At 39.9% G+C, this 21,149-nt stretch overlaps 1 protein-coding gene across 1 annotated transcript in view; it reads right to left on the bottom strand.

Moving 5' to 3' along the window:
- The window catches only part of LanB1 (laminin subunit beta-1), a 179,607-nt gene that overhangs the window by 86,922 nt on the left and 71,536 nt on the right, over positions 1-21,149 (bottom strand). The window contains exons 7-13 of the mRNA XM_080266111.1: positions 18,284-18,412; positions 13,841-13,993; positions 12,632-12,863; positions 9,362-9,550; positions 4,554-4,733; positions 2,512-2,562; positions 2-218 (exon numbers count right to left, since the gene is read on the bottom strand). Coding sequence (XP_080122237.1) covers positions 2-218; positions 2,512-2,562; positions 4,554-4,733; positions 9,362-9,550; positions 12,632-12,863; positions 13,841-13,993; positions 18,284-18,412 — 1,151 coding nt within the window. The remainder of the gene's footprint in view (position 1; positions 219-2,511; positions 2,563-4,553; positions 4,734-9,361; positions 9,551-12,631; positions 12,864-13,840; positions 13,994-18,283; positions 18,413-21,149) is intronic.

The following is a 21,149-nucleotide window of genomic DNA, read 5'->3' as shown; positions in this document are numbered from 1 at the left end:
CTTGCATTGCCCAGTTAGTACATCACAGTTGTTGTCTGTAGCACCACCACGATCACAGTTGCATGGCTGACAACCATCTGGATGCTCTGAGAGACCATAGTGCTGGGGAAGACACTGGTTGCAATCCCGCCCCGTTACAAAGCGTTTGCAAGCACACTCACCAGTCAACACATTACACCCAGCATTGTTTATTGTTCCAAGAAGATCACATGTACACGCTGAAAATTACAGAACATATTAGTTTACGGATAAAACTGCTCATAAACACATATGCACATGCAAAAGCTCTAACACAGAACAAATAATCATGTCATGAACACTGTACATGAAGTATCACCTAGTATACGAGTGACCAAAATCCTAACCATAAAACTTTGAATGCACAAGTTTAGCCCAGAATACACTAGGCAGAGGCAAGGAGTGGCCCAAAACTGCTATTTTCCCAGACTATGCAACCCCCCCCCCCGATGACGCACCCATCGTGACATCGTCTGATCCAGTACCTATAAAGAAGAGGATGCAATGTCAGTTGTGTCAACATTGGACTTCTAGGGGTTTATGACACAAGTGACTGAGTTAGACGCTCGTGGGGAAGGTGCTCAAGAGGAGTCTAGTTATAAGGAGGAAAGTGTTGGTGTGGTGGGTGGTGTGGCGGCTGGTGCAGCGGGGGCGCTCTAAGTGTGTTGCTGTGCCTCGGAACCCCTGCTATTTAAGTCCATCAGGTCTGTTGTCTACTGCTTTTAAGGTGACTGACTGTATTTCTTTTTAGCAATATCTGCAGTATATGTCTTAAAAATTTCCCTTTATTACGTCTCTAAGGTCCAAAAAATATCAAAGTGTGAGGGGGTCCCGCCTATATGTTATTTTCCATATTAGATTCTATATTCACAGTACGCGAAATCACAGTGCACGAGGTCGTGGACCACCCATCCACTCACGTACTGTGTGAGCCCACTGTAAATAAATAAATAAGAAAATAAAAATACTGTAAATAAAAATAATGGTAGTTAACAAAATACTGTTACAATACTTGTTTAAAATGCACAAAAGTGGCTGCAAGGAAAGCACTCCATATCCAGTATGCTCTTTTCCAAAATGGCCATTTCCAAACTTTTAATTACTTGTCTAATGCTATAATATACAGTAACTGCACATACTGGGAACAAAGCAGAAAAAAAAGTTTTGATGCACAATAAGTGTAAACCTTTTCCCAAATGCACCCATATGGAATGAGTGTATCTATCTATCTACAGCCAGACACCATAACCCCGTTAAGGTTTGACTTTGAGTTAGTGGTTTTATAAGGAGGGGCACTAACCCTCCACCAACCGACTTCTTAACATGTAGGGAACACCTATGGATTGGTTATGAGGTTACTACCCAGCGCTGTTAATGGTGTCCTAGATTACAGGAAACCATCAGGCTTGTCACTCAACGTAAAGCAAACTGAAAAGGAAAGAAGAATGATAAAAAGTGACAGGAAAGATGGGGGAACTAAGAATAGAGGAGGACAGACATGGAAAAGAATGATAAATGTGAAAGAAGTTGGCAGCACTGCATCAAGTGAGCTGATGCTTGAAAGAATAATATTCACATTCATTGGCATACCCATAATGGATAAAACTACTACTGTACTATAGTACCTGGCAGCATGATTCACAGAATATCAAACTATGAGGCATTTTGTAGAAGAAGGGCCAAACAACCAAAAATGGTGAAATGTACCTACAAGTTCTAACATGTTCCCCTGCTCTACATCGCATATTGTTGCCCTCAAAGAAACTAATATTGGCCCTTTCAGCAAGGTCAAGTGTTAAAGATGGCAGAGGCTGCCTGGTCAAGCACTGATTGAAGAAGTTTATTTGATAAAGTTTGTATGGTCAAGTGTCAACAAAACTCACATTTTACACATTAATAATCATTCTTATATACGTGATGATGATGATGAGAGGCATTATACTTCGTCTTAGCTCAAAGATAGGTGCTACGTCACTAACCAATTCGTAGCAGTTTTACAAACGACAACCATATAACCAAATTTTGGCGCCTGGTGGTTTAGGGAGTAATTATTGCGCTCCAATCGAATTGAGCCAGTGAAGGTTTATATCCAAGGGGTGGATGGGGTTGATTGCTCATGTAATGCCACTCAGGAATGAGTGAGGCTGGTCACTCTCATCTTAAATGTCGGGACCAACTGCTTAGCCCCGGGCTCCTACGCTCCTCATGGGGCAGTGTAGAGTCACCCACAGGCAAAAGGAAGATGAAAGAAAGAAAGGCAGAAGAACGAGTGTAAAGTCACCCGAAAGAATGAAGGAATACTACTTATTAAACAGAACACCTACTATGATCATTAGCAATGTGCATCACACACAAGCACACACACATGTGTAGATAAAGTTTCCAGAACAGTAGCTGACAATGTTACCTACTCCACACAGGAACAATAAGTGCTGTAAAATATTAGTCTTCAACACAAACACACACCACACAGCTGTTTATAATCTGGCTTACATTTCTGTGGCCACTCTGATCTGGGCTGAGATAAATAGTCTTCTGTCATTTCTGCAAACAGCAATAACTCTAATAGCATTACAAAAATATACTACTGTTCAGTCCTACAAAAAATAAAAAACTTACATATTAAAACACCTGTATTTGCACCAGCAACAATATCTGTCGATCCCATATTACCTACTTTGGCGCACTGGGGCCAAGGTCTATGCTACTGTATTCCAGAATAATTTAAAGGTAGAACAACCAACAGTACAACATTGGCAGCCTTTCACGAGATTGAAAAACCTCTTGTCACCTCTAAGAGATCTGAGCAAGTGGATGTAAGGTACGGATATCATTTTGACTGATGTATGCTAACACTAAACCAGGCACTGAAAAGTGCTTGTATACATACAAACATCCATACAAAAATGTTATATATAACTGACTCTCGTTTTATGACTGACCATTATACAATCATTTGCTTAACCCCTAGGCGATGGTCCACGTCATATGACGTGTTGGTAGAGGCCTATCTATCTATCTATCTATATATATTTATATATCTATATATATACATAACTATATATATCTATCTATCTATCTATCTATCTATATCTATATATAAGTATATATATATATATCTATATCTATCTATATCTATCTATCTATATACTGTATATCTATATCTATCTATCTATATATATATATGTAAAAGCAGGTGAAAGAATGGAGCCCTGGGAAATCCAGTCAGGGAAGTGTCATGTTTGTGATGACTTGCCCTGAAATGTCATATGTGTCTCTTTGCCGGACAGACAGTTGGCACACCAGCATTTGTTTTCCATGCTTGTGTTGTAAATTCTGATGATAAGTTTCATTACATGATGGCATCAAAGACTTTACTAATGTCTATTGTTGTAGGAAGTGTACATTTGTGGGTCTTGTGGAGTTGATGCCACCAGATTCATGTTGTGTGAGGTTGGTTAGTAAGGTGTTTGTGGAGTGGTGCTCTAATGCCATACTGTGAAGGAACAAAGGAAATATGAGGTATGACCTTGTTAAAAATCAGGAATTCAGTTATTCTGGATGGTGCATTAAGCAGTGTTATGGGTCTGTATAAAGAAGGGTGTGCTAGGTGTTTGGTTTAAGCAGAGTGACAATTTTTCTATGTTTCCAAATACTGGGAATGCCATAAAGTGTGCATGAAAAGTGACTAACGTTTGCAAGGGCCTGGATGCCATGTGGTCTTTAAAGTTTTAGGTACAGACTGCTAATGCCATTCTGCCCTGTGCTTGTTGAGTTCTTTATTCTCTTTAAAATACTGTAAGTTTGTTCTAGAGTGAGAGGATTTGCATTGTGGTCTAGTGGAAAGGGCAGTCTATGCAGAGATGACTGGTTTCAGACTCAGTGCATCTATGTGTGAGGTGATTCATGCTAGCATGGTGGTTCACGATTATGCTTGCTTGTTCTTTGCATGGGGGGGATGTGTTAAGTGTTGGATGTGATGGCAGCATGAGTCAAAATGCCATGCAGCCATGTACCTTAGTCAGAGAGACTACTCCTACGCAGAATATATAATCTGGAGGGTAATGGACACTTCTTGGTGCCCTCAGACAGAGCTCTTCTACGGTAAACAGAATCATCTTGTAGAAAGGATTTTAAAAAATAATAATAATAATTCCTCTAACTAAAGGGCTAATCTAAAAAGAAAAAAAAAAAAACGTCATAACAGCTTCAACTTGTGATATTTAACTGCTGTGATTTCAAAGACCAGTTTTGCATATAAAGAGATCAACTCATTCCCCTTTCTTGTTTCAAAGGCTTTAAAATGATCTTCATACCATCAAAAAGAGGAAACGTACTGGAAGATAAACTCTTATTCGATCTTACTCCAATATAAATTATATATACCCAGTATTTATTTTAAAAAAAATCTAATTATATCTTCAACCTAAAGTTCCACCTGCTTTTAAATGACTATAAATGTTATCAGTTACCAGTTTCACATGCAAGTGACTTAAATGTATGTACTGTACTTATAAATACAACAGTGTACTTACTTTGGCAGCCATCTGGATTCTCATCTGTGAAGTTCCAGAAGCCAGCCTTGCAACGATCACACTTTAGTCCATCGACATTATTTCTGCAACGGCATCTTCCTGCCACCAAACCAGCAGCCACATCAGTGCGAGAGTCACAGATGGCATTGTCTATAGAGCCTTGTGGATCACAGTTGCAGGCTGAAGAATAATAATAATAATGTTGTAAGTAAAAAGTGGTGTGTACACTGTAGAACAAAAGGTAAAAACTGTATTTCACTATCATTATTACTGTAGACCTTAAGCCAAAGGTTCATCACTAGAAATCTTGTGACAATCACCAGAACAGCCTAAACAAAATACACAAGTCAATCTATATACTGTATCTGACTTCATCATGGAAACAAATCAGAATTACACTCCCTCTTCTGTCTTTCTTTCCTTCATTCTTTCCTCTTACATCTGCCTGTGGGCAACTCTACACTGAGTGACAAGCCAAATGGTTTCCTGTACACCAAGAACCAGGTGGTAACCATATAACCAAATTTTGATGCCTGGTGGTTTCGTGGGTAATTACGGCGCTCCAATCGGATGGAGCCGGTGAAAGTTTACATCCAAGGGACAGTTGGGGTTTACTGCTCATGTAATGCCACTCAGGGATAAGTGAGACTGGTCACTCTCACCTTAAATGTCAGGACCAACTTGCCTAGCCCTGGGCTCCTACGCTCCTCATGGGGCAATGTAGGATTGGATGATGGATGGACTTCATCACTTAACAACTTTAAGAAACAAGCTGGGAAATACAAGAAACCATCATTATCATAATTATCCTATTGATCTTTTTTCTTCCACATAAGAACATGGTATGATAGGGTAAAAAAAAAAAAAAAAAAGAAAGAAAGAGAAAGAACAAAAAGGGGAGAACTAACAAAAGCATAGCAAGTGAAACATCTTTATACACATTCTCTACACCACCTGCCAGATATCAGTTCCCTGCCTTATATCAATCCAATAATTTTATAAAAGGGGGCAAAATCAAGTTATGTGCTTCTCTATACATACCTAAATTGACAAATTTGATCCTGTGTCAACTCCTTGGCTTCACCAACTTCTATACTTTACCTTATTCACACATTCATTGACTGCATCCATCCTCTTTTTTTCTTGGCCTACTACAACTCCTCTCATCTTTAAAATCACTTAAACATACAGTAGCAATTTCACCATCCTACTAACAACCATCCAGGCACACTCTCTTCTGCCCTATTATCAACATAATTTCATAGTCAGGATAATTTACAAATCACAATATTTCTTATCCTAGCCACTCTACACATACTACACACATTTTAAAAGTTGTTTCCACTGTTCTTAATCATTTATTCACACTAATGCCACACCAATGTCTTAAACCTGGGAGTTAATTATGACACTGATACACTTTCAAGCATTCCTCTTGCAGACACCAGACTCAGACCCCCTTGTACTGTACTAAGGTCTTCAAAGCACCAGCCACCTTTCTTACCTGTACCACTCTACTTTCCACTTCCTTTGCACATTCACCTATCTTTTTCATTATCAAAATCACATACACACTACTTCAATTCAAATCACCAGCACATGACACTCTCAATATAAATCACTTCATTCTTTTCTATGTTGACAGCATATGCTCGATTTAACAAACTCCGATGTGTGTACATAAATATAAATATCTATATATATATATATCATAAAAATATATATATATATATATATATATATATACAGTAAAAACTTGATTTAACGGAGAGCAATTTAGCGGAATGCTCGATGTAACGGAAAAAAAAAATCTATTTTCCTATGCTTGGTATAGCGGAAACAATTCCGCTAAATGTAGCAAGCAGGGAAAGGTAGGACAGTGCCACCTCAGACACCTCTCTACCCTCTACAGCCTCCTTCTCTGATGTCATCCCTCAGCCATCTCTAGTGCTGATGGCAGGTGATTCAGACAGTGAATAAACCCACCCAGGCCTGACACAGCTTTGGGGAGCCATACAGACCATCCAGAATGGCTACCTGTGTCAGGCATATTCCTGCAATAACTGCTGATCCTCTATTTGTGGAGGTAAGCCAAAGTCCTTACAGTATTTCATGTGTTAATTAACAGTAATTTGAAATCTATGTACAGAGGTGTACATATAAGCTATTTTTATATTATTCTCTGTATTTAGTGGTAACCTTGATATAACGGAACCATGTTTGGCTTAATTATATATCATCATCATCCGGACCTCCTTTCCCACCCCAGGGCAGGGTGAGAAGTAGCAGTGTCCAGACAGCCCAAATCTGCCGATTCCAATGGGCCACGTTTCCATTCACTCATCATTCAAGTCCCCAGAATCCTGACTCTATCAGATATGCCAAAAACATTTTCCACTTCTGTAGCTTCACATAAATGTATCCGACTGAGTCAATCCAGACGCTGCCACGTTAAAATGGAGTGCCAAATCCTTGATCATACACTTCTCCTCACAACATTCATCCAGCCAGCTTGATCTCTTGTCAGTACCCTGACCTCACCAACTTCCATACCTCTCTTCCTCACACACTCTTCCACCATGTCTCTCCACCTTCCCCATGGCCTACCTTGCCTCCCCCCTCCTTCAAATTCGCTCAGATATACCTTTCTCAGCACTCTATTGTTATCCATTCTCTCCAACTAACCATACCATCTCGGTACACTCTCTTTGATTCGGGTGTCCACCGCTCCACATCTTTCACAAATCACTGGGTGGTAACCATATAACCAGGGTTTCTGGCAGGGTTAAGTGTCCCCCAGATTCCCCTATCCATTATAACTTAATCAGGGCAGTCATTTCAGAGAGCCTCAGTGTGTTTCTTCTAACATTTCTTATAACATTTACATCCACACCACAATGCTCTTTCACTTCCTCATTTGTCAGTCTGTCTCTTCATGTGACTCCACATGCTCCTCTCAAATAACTCATTTCCACTGCTCTCACTCTTGACTTCTGTCCCTCCAAGGTCCAAGCTTCACTTCCATACATCACATTACCCAAGTACTTAAATGCACTCACATTTTCCACTTCCTCCTCATCCAGTCTCACTGTACATTCACTGACTTCACTTCTCTCAAAGACAATAACTTTACTCTTCCCTACATTCACCTTTAGATTCTGTTTCTTACACACTCTCCCAAACTCATCCACCAAACCTTGCAGATCCCTTCGTCTTCACTTAACAACACAGTATCATCTGCCAACAAAAGTACAGGGAGTTTCCAAACACTGCCCTCTCTCACTAGGGCCACTCCAACTTCCACTGCCCTACCCTTATATCTCTTCTATAACCCCATCCAGAGACTGAACAACCATGGAGACATGACACATCCTTGTTTCAATCCAACCTACCAACAGAAAAATTCACTCAGTTCACTATCCACACGCACTGCAGCCTTAGCTCCCTCATACATACTCTTCATGGCCTTCAACAACTTCCCATCTACTTCATATATTCTTAATACTTTCCACAATCCTTGTCTATCCTCCCTGTCATATGCTTTCTCCAAATCCATGAAGGCTGCATACAACTTCATTCCCTTCTCTAGAAACTTTTCCACTAAAGATCTAAGAATGAATATTTGATCTACACAACCTCTTCCCTTCCTAAAGCCTCCCTGTTCTTCTCCAACTAATTCCTCTGTTATTTCCCTAACTCTGTCAATAAGTATCCTACCATATGCTTTTCCTACTGCAATAAGACGACAAATGCCCCTATGATGACCACACAATTCTTTTTCCCCTTTTCCTTTGTACAGGGGAACAATTATACCTGACTTCCAATCCTTTGGGACTCTACCTTCCTCCCATGCCAACCTGCACATCTTTCACATCCATTCTACTACTAACTCTCCCCCATGTTTCACCATTTCACCACACACTCCATCAATTTGTGAGGCTTTCCCCATTTTAACTTTCTTCATTGCTTCCACAACTTCCATCCTACTGATTTCTTCCTCTCTTCTCACATCCCTCCTTCTCCCAGCCATTCCCCACCCACTTATACTTTCGTTACTTTTCTATGTTAAACAAATCCTTAAATCGTTCTCTCCATCTGCTCACTTTTTCTCCCTTCTCCACTAGTAATCTACCATTTTTATCTTTCACTCCCCAGCTAACTTCTTCTGCACGCTGTCAAACTTTCTTTACCTCTTTCCAGAACATTTTCTTACATTCCCTCCATTTTACACTCAAGTTCCTTCCAAATTCCTCATCCTCTCTCTTCTTACTCTCTCTTACTTCTTAAATTTTTCTCACTGAAAGTATGCAATTAATCAAGTTCCTTTCCACATTCTCTCTAATCTTTCTATGTATGCAAATTTTGTGCCTCTTTGTATTTGTAAAATGAATTACAAATGCATAACATTTCTTGACATATTCTCTTCAGTGGACATCCATTATCATTCTCCCTATGCACTCCAGAACATTTCCTTACTCTCAGGACCAATGTCCTATTGATATCTCCCATCACTAACAGTAAATAACTCCTGAGTATTTGTTGTACCATTTCATCTAGTAGATTCTAAAACATGTCCTTCTCTTCCTTCAGTCAATCATTACAAGGTGCATACCCAAAGGTCAGTGCTACCTTAACCACCCTGAACTTACACGTGGCATATATGCACCTCATCATTATATTTAAAAATAATAATAATAACAATAATACCAGTAATAATAATAAATATAATAATAAATAAAAAAGAACCAAAACAAGCTTCGAAAGGATGATTATTAATGGAAATCCATAATAATGGACAAATAACCTACGCTGGCATATCTCAGGATCATGTAGCTCTCTGCCTGGGTCCTGGTAGTAGTATGGTACACATTCCTCACAGTTGCGGCCTTGAGTATTGTGAACACAATTGTCACAAACTCCACCCGAAACATTTCCTGTTGCTTCATACACTTGTGGATCAAAATGACACATTGAAGCATGGCTGTTGCAGTTACACCCTGTGGAAGAAAAAAGTTGAATAATACTGTTATAATATACAACCAGTGCCATCATCATCCCAACCCTCATTCTCACCTGAATGGATGGAGTGAGGTAGGATCCACAAAATAATGTAAAGGATCAGGAGCATGCCCAGTGAAATGGCCCAAACAATCATTCGTGCCTTTGGAATTCTGAACCTATCTCGCAAGCACAGCAATTTTTTTTCTTCATTTAGTTATTCAATGTGAGGAAAAAAGGGCCAAATCAGCAAAAAGTTATCCTTTCTATAGAAAACTGAACACATGAGAAGCACATGTTTTGTGATGCACATACTTTGTGAAGCTAGTATACTGCACTGACAGAACTAGAAATCAAAGCAGAGGGAAGGGCAAACAGATGACCATTCCCAAGGTGATCAATTGTGTACTTTATGTACTGAGAATAATGGGTAAATCTTGCAATAATACTGTTATAACATACTACCAAAATGGGGCTGGGGTACAAGCAGAAAGTTCAGAGGAGCAGTAACCACTGAAAAAGCAATTGTTGTCCATTCACACCATAAATACTTACAGCTTTCCATTAGTCTACTCTACTGTCAAATGCATTTTCATATCCTTTTAATAATAATAATGAAACAAATAAAATAATAATAATAATAATAATAGTACAGTAATACCTCGATATACGATACCCCTAGATGCGATACCCCGGCTTAACGACGGGGGTAGAAATTGAACCATACCCTGCCTAACGATGGCCAAACCCATTTAACGATGGGTTTTGATTTTTCTTACCGATTTTGATAACATTTTAAACAAAAATTGTGTGTTTAGGTTGACTTATAAACTGCTTTTAGACTTTGATAAATGTGTTTTAGCCTTACGTCGGGTGAACATTGTCCTTTTGGGGTACAGTTTACTCAGCCTGATTTTTTCCAGACTTATATTTGACAATATTCAGATCTGATTTGTTGGTTTTAGTGAGTTAATTACAGGTGTTAGGCTTAGGTTAGCTTCCTTGACAGCTGTTGGGCCATTTGGACTATCTTTAAACCTGTTTTTGGGCTCATCTGCGTGGGTTTTGGATTTGGTTTGGGGGAAACCCAAGGCTGGTAAACGGTCCACACTGAAATACATGTTAAAAGTACCCTGATATACAATACCCCGCCTAAAGATGGGGTTTTACCTAACCAATTAGATCATTAAACCGGGGTTTGCCTATAAAAATAATAATAATAATTATTATTATAACAGTCTGGTCTTTTGTTTCTCAAAAACAATCAGTTCTTCCATGGGAATTCACTAGCACTTGAAACATGCTTGCACCTTTACAAAAATTGTGATATTATCCCGAAAAAGACCTGGGAGGAGGTCAGACTGTGACCTCAGGGATAAGGGACTGAACATGGAGGCTGCCAGAGTTCAATCAACATGGAAAGCCAACATTAGATGACCAAAGCTGACACATGCAAGCTGCCTGAGTCTAAGTAGCATGGAGAGCCACCACTGCGTGACTAAGGCTGACGCATGCAAGCACGTTGGGGCCTTTATAAACTAAACGGAACAATCACAAAACCTACCTAAAGATTATACTGTACATTCTTGAGAAGTGAAAGGCTTTGAGAAGTGAAAGGCTTTGAGATGTCCCTTAACAGATTCAGCAGAGGTCTGTTGCCTCATGGATTATGACAATCAATTATACAAGAAAAAGCTTTTAATGAAATGTACGTATAAAGATGGGATGACTGTACACATCCCAAACCATCGGAACAAGGTCGAGGTAGTAAATGACAATCAATCCCATTCCTACTTTTTATTTATTTTTTTTTATACCCACTGGGGAACGGTCATATTCGAAGCAAAATTTGTGAATCGGTAATAACTGGTGTCAGATATAATCACAAGTGTTTCTGCGCCATAGTCTGAAGTGGCTGCCACTTGATCTTACCATCAAAGGATCTGGACAGACTCCTGCCATCAGAGGCAAGCATACCTTAGTAATTTCTGTGACACTGCCAGGTGTAGGATGATGGTTTCTTAAACCTCTAGTCCGATTCCATTCCCATCTCAAGTGGATCCTTTGCCTCATCCACTCCTGCCATGCCTCTTTCCAAGGATACTAGGAGAGGGCTCAGTGACAGTGCCAAAGGGTGTGCCTTGGACGCCATATCAGCACCACTGATATATATATACATTTTTGTTTTTGGGGGGTGGGGTGGGGGGTGGATGATTTTTCACCGATATCATCCGCTTAAATCTGCGCAACTTCTGCGCTCCACTGCACAGCTCAGGATGGGTCTAGGAAGCTCTAAATTGCACTGCCAGGTGCATCTGACATTCCTCTTCAATTTGGCAAGGGGAGGGAATCAATTTTCCCAAAACTTGAAAAATTGGCCCTGTGGTCAGCCTGTTGGTCCCGACAAATTCCAGAGGCATGACCATGGAAGGGTTAAAAAGACACCAACATGCTTCCATACATTTGTATTGAGTCCCTTATCCCTGAGGTCACACTCTATGGTCTAATCCCCAGTCTTTTTTGGTCTGACTCACGCAAACTTACCCCTGACATTCACACTTCTCATCTTCTGCACCAAACCGTCATCCTCCATCCTCTCAACATCCCCAAACCATCTCAATCTCTCTCGTCTCATCACAACATCAACACATTCAAGCCCTATCATTCCTCTCAACTCTTTAAATGCAATCCCAGCCTCCCTAGGCCTCATATTCGAGGACACACTACACATCCATCTAATCACAGTCATAGTCAAATAAGTAAATAAATATTATATATAAATAACTATAAAAAATTAAAAAGGTCCCCATTTCACAAGTAAAATTAACCAGTTCACTCTGATGAGTTTCATCATGTTACCACCACACGACTTTATTGAAACTCTGTTGAACTGTAGTAACAATAGGATGAACTATGGCCTTATCCACCCCTCTCTACTTTACAGTCTCCCCAAAGCTGAGTAAAATAATCTGGAGGCAGCAAGAATAAAATGAAATAAATGTTGTTGGACTGAAGAGGTTAAAGTTTTTTGCTCATAAAATAGGGGACTGGAGGTTTATACTGTAGTATAATTCACTTACTTTTACAAACATTTGGTTCTGTTCCCACAGCAGGTCTCCAGGGCAAATCATTGTGAAAATCTTCACACATTTCACAATTGAGTCCCTTGGTATTGTGTGTACATTCACAGCGTCCATGAACCATGTCAGGCCTATCCTCCACTCCTGGGATTGGTAGACAGCGGGAGGCATGGCCATAGCATGAACATGATCCTCGCACCACCATATCTAAGATTGCATAGTAGTATTTTTCCTAAAACAAAAGGATGAAAGAACACCAATTATCAAAAATAATTCTAAGTATGTGCAATGTTGTGTCACTTTCAATATTAATCAACAATAAATTCAAAATGCTGAGCATATATAGTATACCTTTATGAGATAGACTGAACTTTATGTATTCAAACACAATAATGAATACAGTAATAAAAGGTGTCCTACAACTATTCATTACACAGACATTTCATAAAATCATTATTTTCATTAAAGTCAACATACGAAGAAAATTATATGGTAGTCATCATTATTGTTGTTCTCTGTCTGGCCCAAGGGTCACAACATGAGCCTGAAGGACTGCAAAAATCCAACCAGTTCAGTACTGCTGTAGACCTTTTGCTGAGGTTATGCTGAAGGATATTTGAGTTGTGTGAGTTTGCAGCATGAGGCAAGTAAGAGTCTTGTGATATGAGAGGCAGAATGGATTACCTGAAACCTGTAAATTGTGTTGGTGCTAGACCAAGTTTTTATCTTTCCAAGCAAAACCTGTTTAGCTCAAATAGGGCCAACATAAATTATGGGTATACGACACCTAAAGCCATGCATGATGAATGGCATCGATAATGAAGAACGGTACACTAGCAACTGACTGAATATGCCGTTTTTCTGTAATATACCTGGCTGTACTCTATGATGTGGGATGCACACTACCCAAATCTAAAAATTCATAGGAGATCCACAAAGTTATTAAAAATTAGGATTTACCTTCCCCTTTCCAATGTAGGAGTAAAGAATAGGGCCATTCATCCTAATATTTTGAATGTATGAGTATTTAATGTTTCCTATGCTAACCATCCTAATTTGGAACAGTATATAATGGTATGTTTGTATGAATAGCTGCAAAACATATACAACAGCAATTACATTCACCATGACCAAGTATACCCATTACATCCCACATTATAATTTTATACTAACAAACATTACCAGTACACAGTAACAAAACTTAATTACCTTGATTTCTTTTCTGCTGTCCAGTAGTTGGTCACCAAGTGTATGAAGCTTTGTGAAGTTCACTCTCAAGTTCGTAATCTTTAATAAATTCTGAACTTCATCACTGTATGGATTTGTAATTTCAATGTTAGGGGGAAGCACCCTAAATATTACCTGCAAAGACAGACATTATTTCATTATTAATGTAAGCCCCCCGAATACCATCTGCAAAGATTAAATAATTATTCCAATACTTGGTGAAAACACCATGAATAATACCTGTAAAGTTAATGGACTATGTATGATAAATACATACATACATCATCTAATCCAGTGTTGCCCAATGAGAAGCATAGGAGCCCTGGGCTTAAGCAAGTTGGTCCTGACATTTAAGATGTGAGTGACCAGTCTCACATATCCCTGAGTGGTATTGTGTGAGCAATAAACCCCAAGCACCCCTTGGATACAAACCTACACAGGCTTAATCCAGTTGGAGCACCTTAATTATCCACTAAACCACCAAGCGTCATAATTTGGTTATATGGTTACCACACGGCATTGTAAATGGTTTCCTGGTGTACAGGAAACCAGTTGGCTAGTCACTCAGTGCAGAGTCACTCACACATAGAAGGGAAAGGAAAGAAAGACAAAGGAGGAAGGAAGGAAAGAAGGAAGGAAGATAGCAAAGGGCAGTCACCCAAGAGCAGCAGTACACTGAGTGAGTGGATGGTTGGTCAGCATCCCAACCTACCACTTAGGATGATAAATATTTAACAAATTCTTTTAACTGAACGAGATAAAGACACTGTACAGGTGATGATGGTGATCAAAAGGTAGAGAAGTGGGCTGCTATCCTGACAGATGAGATGGATCTAACATTAGTGACCAGGCTAAGGACTGGAATTTCACTGAAGTCTTCTACCACAAGACCCGTTAAGTCATGAAGCCCAGCTAAAATCAACACACCAGTCCTGAAACCGACTAGCTCTGCATGTATTCAGTATGGACATTGGATATAAATGCCCAAATGATGATGACGAGGTGTATGGTACAATTTAACATGTGTAGAAAGACAATTAGGTTCTCATTGAAGATGCTGTCTAGTCTACATGCCCTGAGTTTTATCATAATAATTCTTGTCATCACCATTCCACCCCTTATTCCTACCTGTAAATGGTGTGAGGTAGGATAAATAGGCAGAGAAAGCATGAAAAAGGAAGAACTAACAACGGCATGTCCAGTGATATGGACTACACAACCATTCATATATTGAAGTTCCACCCAGGGGCATGTTTAACCTAAGTGGGGCCCAGGGTACTTGGTGAGCTGCAGGGCCCCTTCACTCTAACACACACACACACACACACACACACACACACACACACACACACACACACACACAGTGCCCCTGTATATATTCGTGCATTATGTGAGAGGTGACTGTGTATAAATATATATATATATATATATATATATATATATATATATATATATATTAGTGGTAGATGGTGGTGACCATCATTCACTCACGAGATGTAGTGCTGCCTACTTCTTCCTCAGTCTTTATCATTCTTTTTCTGTCCCTGCCCTCCTCTCTTCCTATTTCTCCAATCTTTCCTGTCACTTCTTATTGCTTTTCGTTCCTTTACAGGTGGCTTTACATTGAGTGACAAGCCAAATGGTTGCCTGTAAGCCAAGAAACCATTTACAACGCTGGGTGGTAACCATATAACCAAACCACACGTGCTCCCTAAGTGTCAACAAGTGGGTTGGTGGAGGGTTAGTGCCCCTCCCCGTAAAACAAATAAGTCAAAGTCAAATGGCCATCCCGAATGGGATTATGGCATCTGGCAATAGATAGAATATATATATATATAGTTGTTTATTGAATTATGCATTTACCAGCCAATGTAGGAAAAGGCTCCCCAAGTTAGCGGAAACAATTTGGCTTGTCACTTAGTACAGTGTCACCTGAGGGTATCACTACATTAAGTGAACAGTCCCAGTAGACATTCATAAATTTTGAACAGCCATGGGAACTTCACATACCTGTCTCACTCCAACATTGTTGACTGTCTAAATGAGTGGTCCAGCAGTCTTCTTATGGTCAATACATGGCACCATATACTGTACAGTACAGTACAGTCTCTGTACAACACAAGTTATGCAGAATCTTGTGTTGAATTAAGTTTGTCCTAAAATGTGACATACTGTAAATTTACATGTAAAATAGGAGGCTGGGTACTGGGAACCCCATGTTTTCCCAAAGGATTATACATAAAGATCAATTATTACCATTAAGCCCGCATTAGATGTCCATGGCAGTGTGTTTCCACGGGATCTTGCCGAGTGTACGTGTCAATGCATCCTAACCTAACCTAGCTGAGGGACTTTGCCCCCCATGACCCCTCATAATTTTAATCACCTAGGACTGCACTAAGCCTGATCTTAAAAGTTCCCAATACCAATCACGCAAAAACTTCCAATCAGCCAATAAAAGATCACCTCCATCATGAATATTTCGCTGAGAATTGCTTCTGGCACAATTACTCATAAAAAACTATGTGCACAAAGTGAAACATTTCTGAAATGATTATTAGTCATCACAATAAGAGCATGTGGAGTCACATGGAGAGAAAGACTGGCAAATGAGGAAGAGAAGGAGCATTGTGGTGTGGATGTGGATGTGATAGGAAGCATTAAGAAAAACACACTGAGGTGGTTTGGCCATGTGGAGAGGATGGAGAGTGAGAGACTGACAAGGACAGTGTATGTGAGTGAGGTGGAGGGGAGAAGAGGGAGGGGGAGGCCAAAGATGAGATGGAGGGATGGAGTGGAGAGGTATATGAGAGAAGGGGGTGTGAGCTGGAAGCGGGGCAGTAAAATGTCAGGGGACAAGGCGACATGGAGGCGATTTGTTTGTGGCCAACCCCTACAGGATTAAGGCATCTGGCAAGAGATATAGATAGACAGATAGAATAATATGGGAAAAAATACAATGAAACTGTCACAGTGGAGTGACTGTGCACTAATTCCATGGTCCTGAGTATTAAACAAGTCAACCATGCACTATACATTTGTGCATAACCATAATTCACAAGAACTGAACTCACAAATTTATCTTACCTAATTTCTTATTGTCACTGTCATAAAAAAAAACTGCTTGTCATTTTTTTCTACTTTTCGGGAAATCGAAAAAAACTGTCTCATTTTCTTAATTTTCAATGACTTCGCCAGAAACCTGAGGTGCACTTTAGACCACTCACACCCTAGACCTGACAAAGGCAGCTATACCAATAGGTGCGCCACATGATGAAGAATTGAATTAGGCAAAAATCCAGAAATCGCCAAAAAATGACAGGCAGTTTTTTTATGAGGGTAACATTATGTGAAAACATCAACTCATCACATACTGTATGAATTTTCTAACTCCAAATCCATCAACTCATAAAAAAAGTCAGTCACCAAACTCTGTTCACACTAACTCCACCAAATGCAAAAACTCTTGAATATAACCGCTCTCTCTTCGTTAACCTCTTTAGTTTTTATCATTTTCCAACACAGGCTATCCACACTGTCAATACACCTGACATTTTTCCTGGTAAGTCCAAGAGAAACTCTCGCTCACATTAAGCTCCCACACCAACTGCTCCTTCGTACAATATTTTTACGTATTCCTCTGGAATAAATGTTTTTCTTGTGTTCTTGACACTTTCACTGCAAGGAGAAGCAACTGCTGGGCACTTAGGCATCAAAACTTAGTCTGGAACTGCAAGGTCAGTGTTCTGGGATGAAAATGAGGAGCAAGAAAAAAAATGCTTCCAGACACAACAGTTAATACAACAACAATGATGAGGCATGCAATTATAGTGCATACATCATGTGGATAGGCATGGTCACAGAACCCTTGCAGTGAGCAACAAAAGCACAATGCATGGGTTGTAAACAAATACAGCCATCTGAAAATCTGTATCTAAATGCACTCTTTCTATTTCTCCTGCACAGCTGTTATGATAATGTTCTTAAACAACAGAGGGAGAAATGAAATGCCCGTGATACCGTATAATTATTACTTCCCTCTGTCTTAAATTATGACTCCACTGCAAAGTACTTTACAGTACGTCATCATTAGAGTGTTAATACCAACTGTCCATAATAAATACATGTTAAGACTATACACAGCATACAGGTGCCAGTACAATTTATATAGTAATCTGGAGGTTTGAAACCACAACCTGCAAGGGCAAGCTCTTATCGGAAAGTCGTGGAGGGCCAATGGGGAAAGTCACAGTCATTCTCTTCTGCTACAGCACCAGACATCATCTTGAGGTGACAAACTTGTCACAATCTTATATTAACAGGTGCAACGTCTTTCTTTACTGTTACAATGATTATGTCATTTATCATTCTAACATTTATTTCAATAGGCAATTACAGTAAATACAAAATCACAGTTATATTTACTTCTCCATTATCGGACGGCTCAACAGCAGAATATCGAGATTCACAAACAACATCGTTGATGGAGGTAGGGGGTGCACGTGCAATGCCAGGGAAAGCCTCTCCACAATCATATGCAAAGTATCTGTAAACCTATAAGAATATATGAATTAGTATATAATAAACATGGAAAATTTATAACCTTATTACTCATATACAAGTAGTGGTTTAGAACCAGAACTAAAAAATGGAAACCAATACATCTACAGTATTCATTTAACATTAAAGCCTTCAGAGTTCTCAGATCCATTCAACAGTGCAATGTTTTATACAAAAAGTACTTCATAACATTATCACTTCTGCAACCTTCTGGGGCAGAGATCAAAGTGCTAACTGCTAAGTACTTCAAGGGATAAAACTTGTCATGTGCACCTCCCATATTGCACATTGTATTTCCTTCTCTAGATTCCATACCTCCCTCTCCCATATTCATTTACCACTATTACCATTTCCTTCTTGGTTTTTCATACCTTTTTTAACTCAATTTCATATACTTTTCACAATCTTATTCATATACTTAATCTTCATTATTTTGAGCTCTATTCTCAACCAAGAATGTGGAGAGGTCAGATTCAGAAAGCATGGATAAAGAAACCACAGTAAAGGGGGAATTATCAATAGCATGCCCAGTGCAGTGGTTCACATACTTATTCACTTACTATTCAAGCCCTAGAATCTTGGCTCTAACTCACATATTTTTTTGGGGAGGGTGGTATTTTCTTTATAAATGCACTGCACACTACCTGTGAGACAGTTAATCTGTCAACTATCATGTAAAAAACAAGGGACACTAAACTGTCTTATGCTTCTCTGTTCATACATAATTCGTCCAAACAACTAAAATTCCTGTCAATCTCCTAGCTACACCAAGCTCCATAGGGGTGTGCCAGGCAATGGTGAGGGCTAGGAGGCAGACAAGATGGAGGCAGGTGAGGCAGGACATTGCATCTGCACCCCACTCGTTAATGACCCCGACTCTTCCTTGATGCTGGTGATTGTCATATGGGGGAAGAAAGAGGTGACGGTAAAATGCCGTGAAGCCTTTTTCTTAGTTGCCAGAAGCTCCCTCTACTGCTTGAAGTGCTGCTGTACACTGTATGTTGCCACATCACTCCTTATCAGGTTTGGGTTCTTGTCCCAAAACCCCTTTTGTATCCTCATGTCCATGACACGAACTAGCATGTCCTTCTCCCCACCATACTCTCCACACTCCTGTACCTCCACAATCTATTCCCTTGGCTCAGTGGGCTCCTCTGTGTGAGGCTACTTTGTGCAGCTCTTGAGGAACTCTTGGACATCAGCTTCCTTGACCCTGCCAAATCCTGCCTTGTGGGAGAGGATGATTACACAACAGATGCCCGGGAACCTCATTAAAGAAGTGCATGCACTCTGTCCATACCTTCTTCCAGAGAGCACTGAGAATGTTTCCCTGAATTTCTTTCCAGGCTGCCAGAATGTTATCAATGGCACTCTTTTTTATATATGTTTTCCAAATGAGGCACACTGCGTCAGTCTCCCAAGAATCACTCACCCTTACCATTTGTTCAATGATGCGGCAGAGATAATGGGCCTTGAAGGTGGTGATCACCCCCTTGTCCATCGGCTGGAGCAATACTGAACTTACTTCTAAGATGGAACACATCCTCTCCATTTCTCCTTTCTCTGAAATCTCCTTTCTTAGAGATATCAATGTTCACCACCAACTTTGGCTCTCCTCTTCCTTCTCTGATCCACCGGGTAAACGAACCTACATCTTTTCTATCCTTAATGACCCACAGCAGCGAGTACAGCACCCTGCCCTAATCACTGACCACCTTGGAGAGAGTTCCTAAATCCACGACCTCTTATTTACAACCAATCCTTCTGCTGGGCTCCTCCAATCACAACCTTATTACCTTAACCTATCCTATCAGTTCAGTACGACCTGTGGACCCTCCCAGGAAGTGACAATTGTGGCATTTTAGAGCTTCTGACTGGGAGGCCCTCAGGCATTACTTCTCTGATTTTCCCTGGAATGATTATTACTTCCATGGCTGAGAACCATCTGAGTGTGCCTTGTGCATTACAGAGGTTATTCTCTCCGTCATGGACACACACATTCCTTTCACATATTCTATGACTAATGCAAAAAAAACTTGGTTTAATCACGTTTGTTCTAACACTGTCCACAACAAGGAGAAGACCTACAAAGGGTACTGCAACCACCCCAACCCTGAACCTCATCTCTTTTATGTTTCAGCACGGACACATGTTAAGTCTGTTCTTCGCTCTGCTAAAAATAATTTCATTCATACTAAATGCTCTAAACTCTCCAACTTGAATTCTTTCTGCTCCTTCTGGCACATTGCCAAAAACCTTCTTTTTGGCTCTGTAGCTATTTTTCCTACTGATAAAGCAGAACTCTTCACACTGACTTTCTCTTCCAATTCATCTTTAGACAATTCCCATGCTGTTCCTCCATCACTTTCCCCCTCTTACTTCCTCAAAGCTGACATTTAAATTTCGTCAACTGATGTACAGTAATCCCTGTAATATCCAGACGCCCAATTTCCGGACATCCCCAATAACCGGACATTTTCATCCCAGGATCCAATATTCCCAAAATGGGCCAATATCTGCAAAAAATTAGAAAAAAATCTGACTTTTTTCCCACCCATAATTTGAAATTGCCAAGTGGCACCAAACAGCTGTTACACCATGGTCCCTTCACCCCTTCCTTCCTCCCCCCTCCCCTGTCAGGGTTGTCATTTGGTATTTTTCATTACCAAATGTGGGCCAATTTGGTAATGAAAAATTCGTTTGGTAATGAATCAGAATAATACAATACCAA

Source organism: Coenobita brevimanus, chromosome 18 (genome assembly GCF_032717465.1).
Source record: "Coenobita brevimanus isolate Jiangsu-jjx chromosome 18, ASM3271746v2, whole genome shotgun sequence".
Taxonomy (NCBI): Eukaryota; Metazoa; Arthropoda; class Malacostraca; order Decapoda; family Coenobitidae; genus Coenobita; species Coenobita brevimanus.
This window is presented reverse-complemented; position numbering and strand designations above follow the sequence as displayed.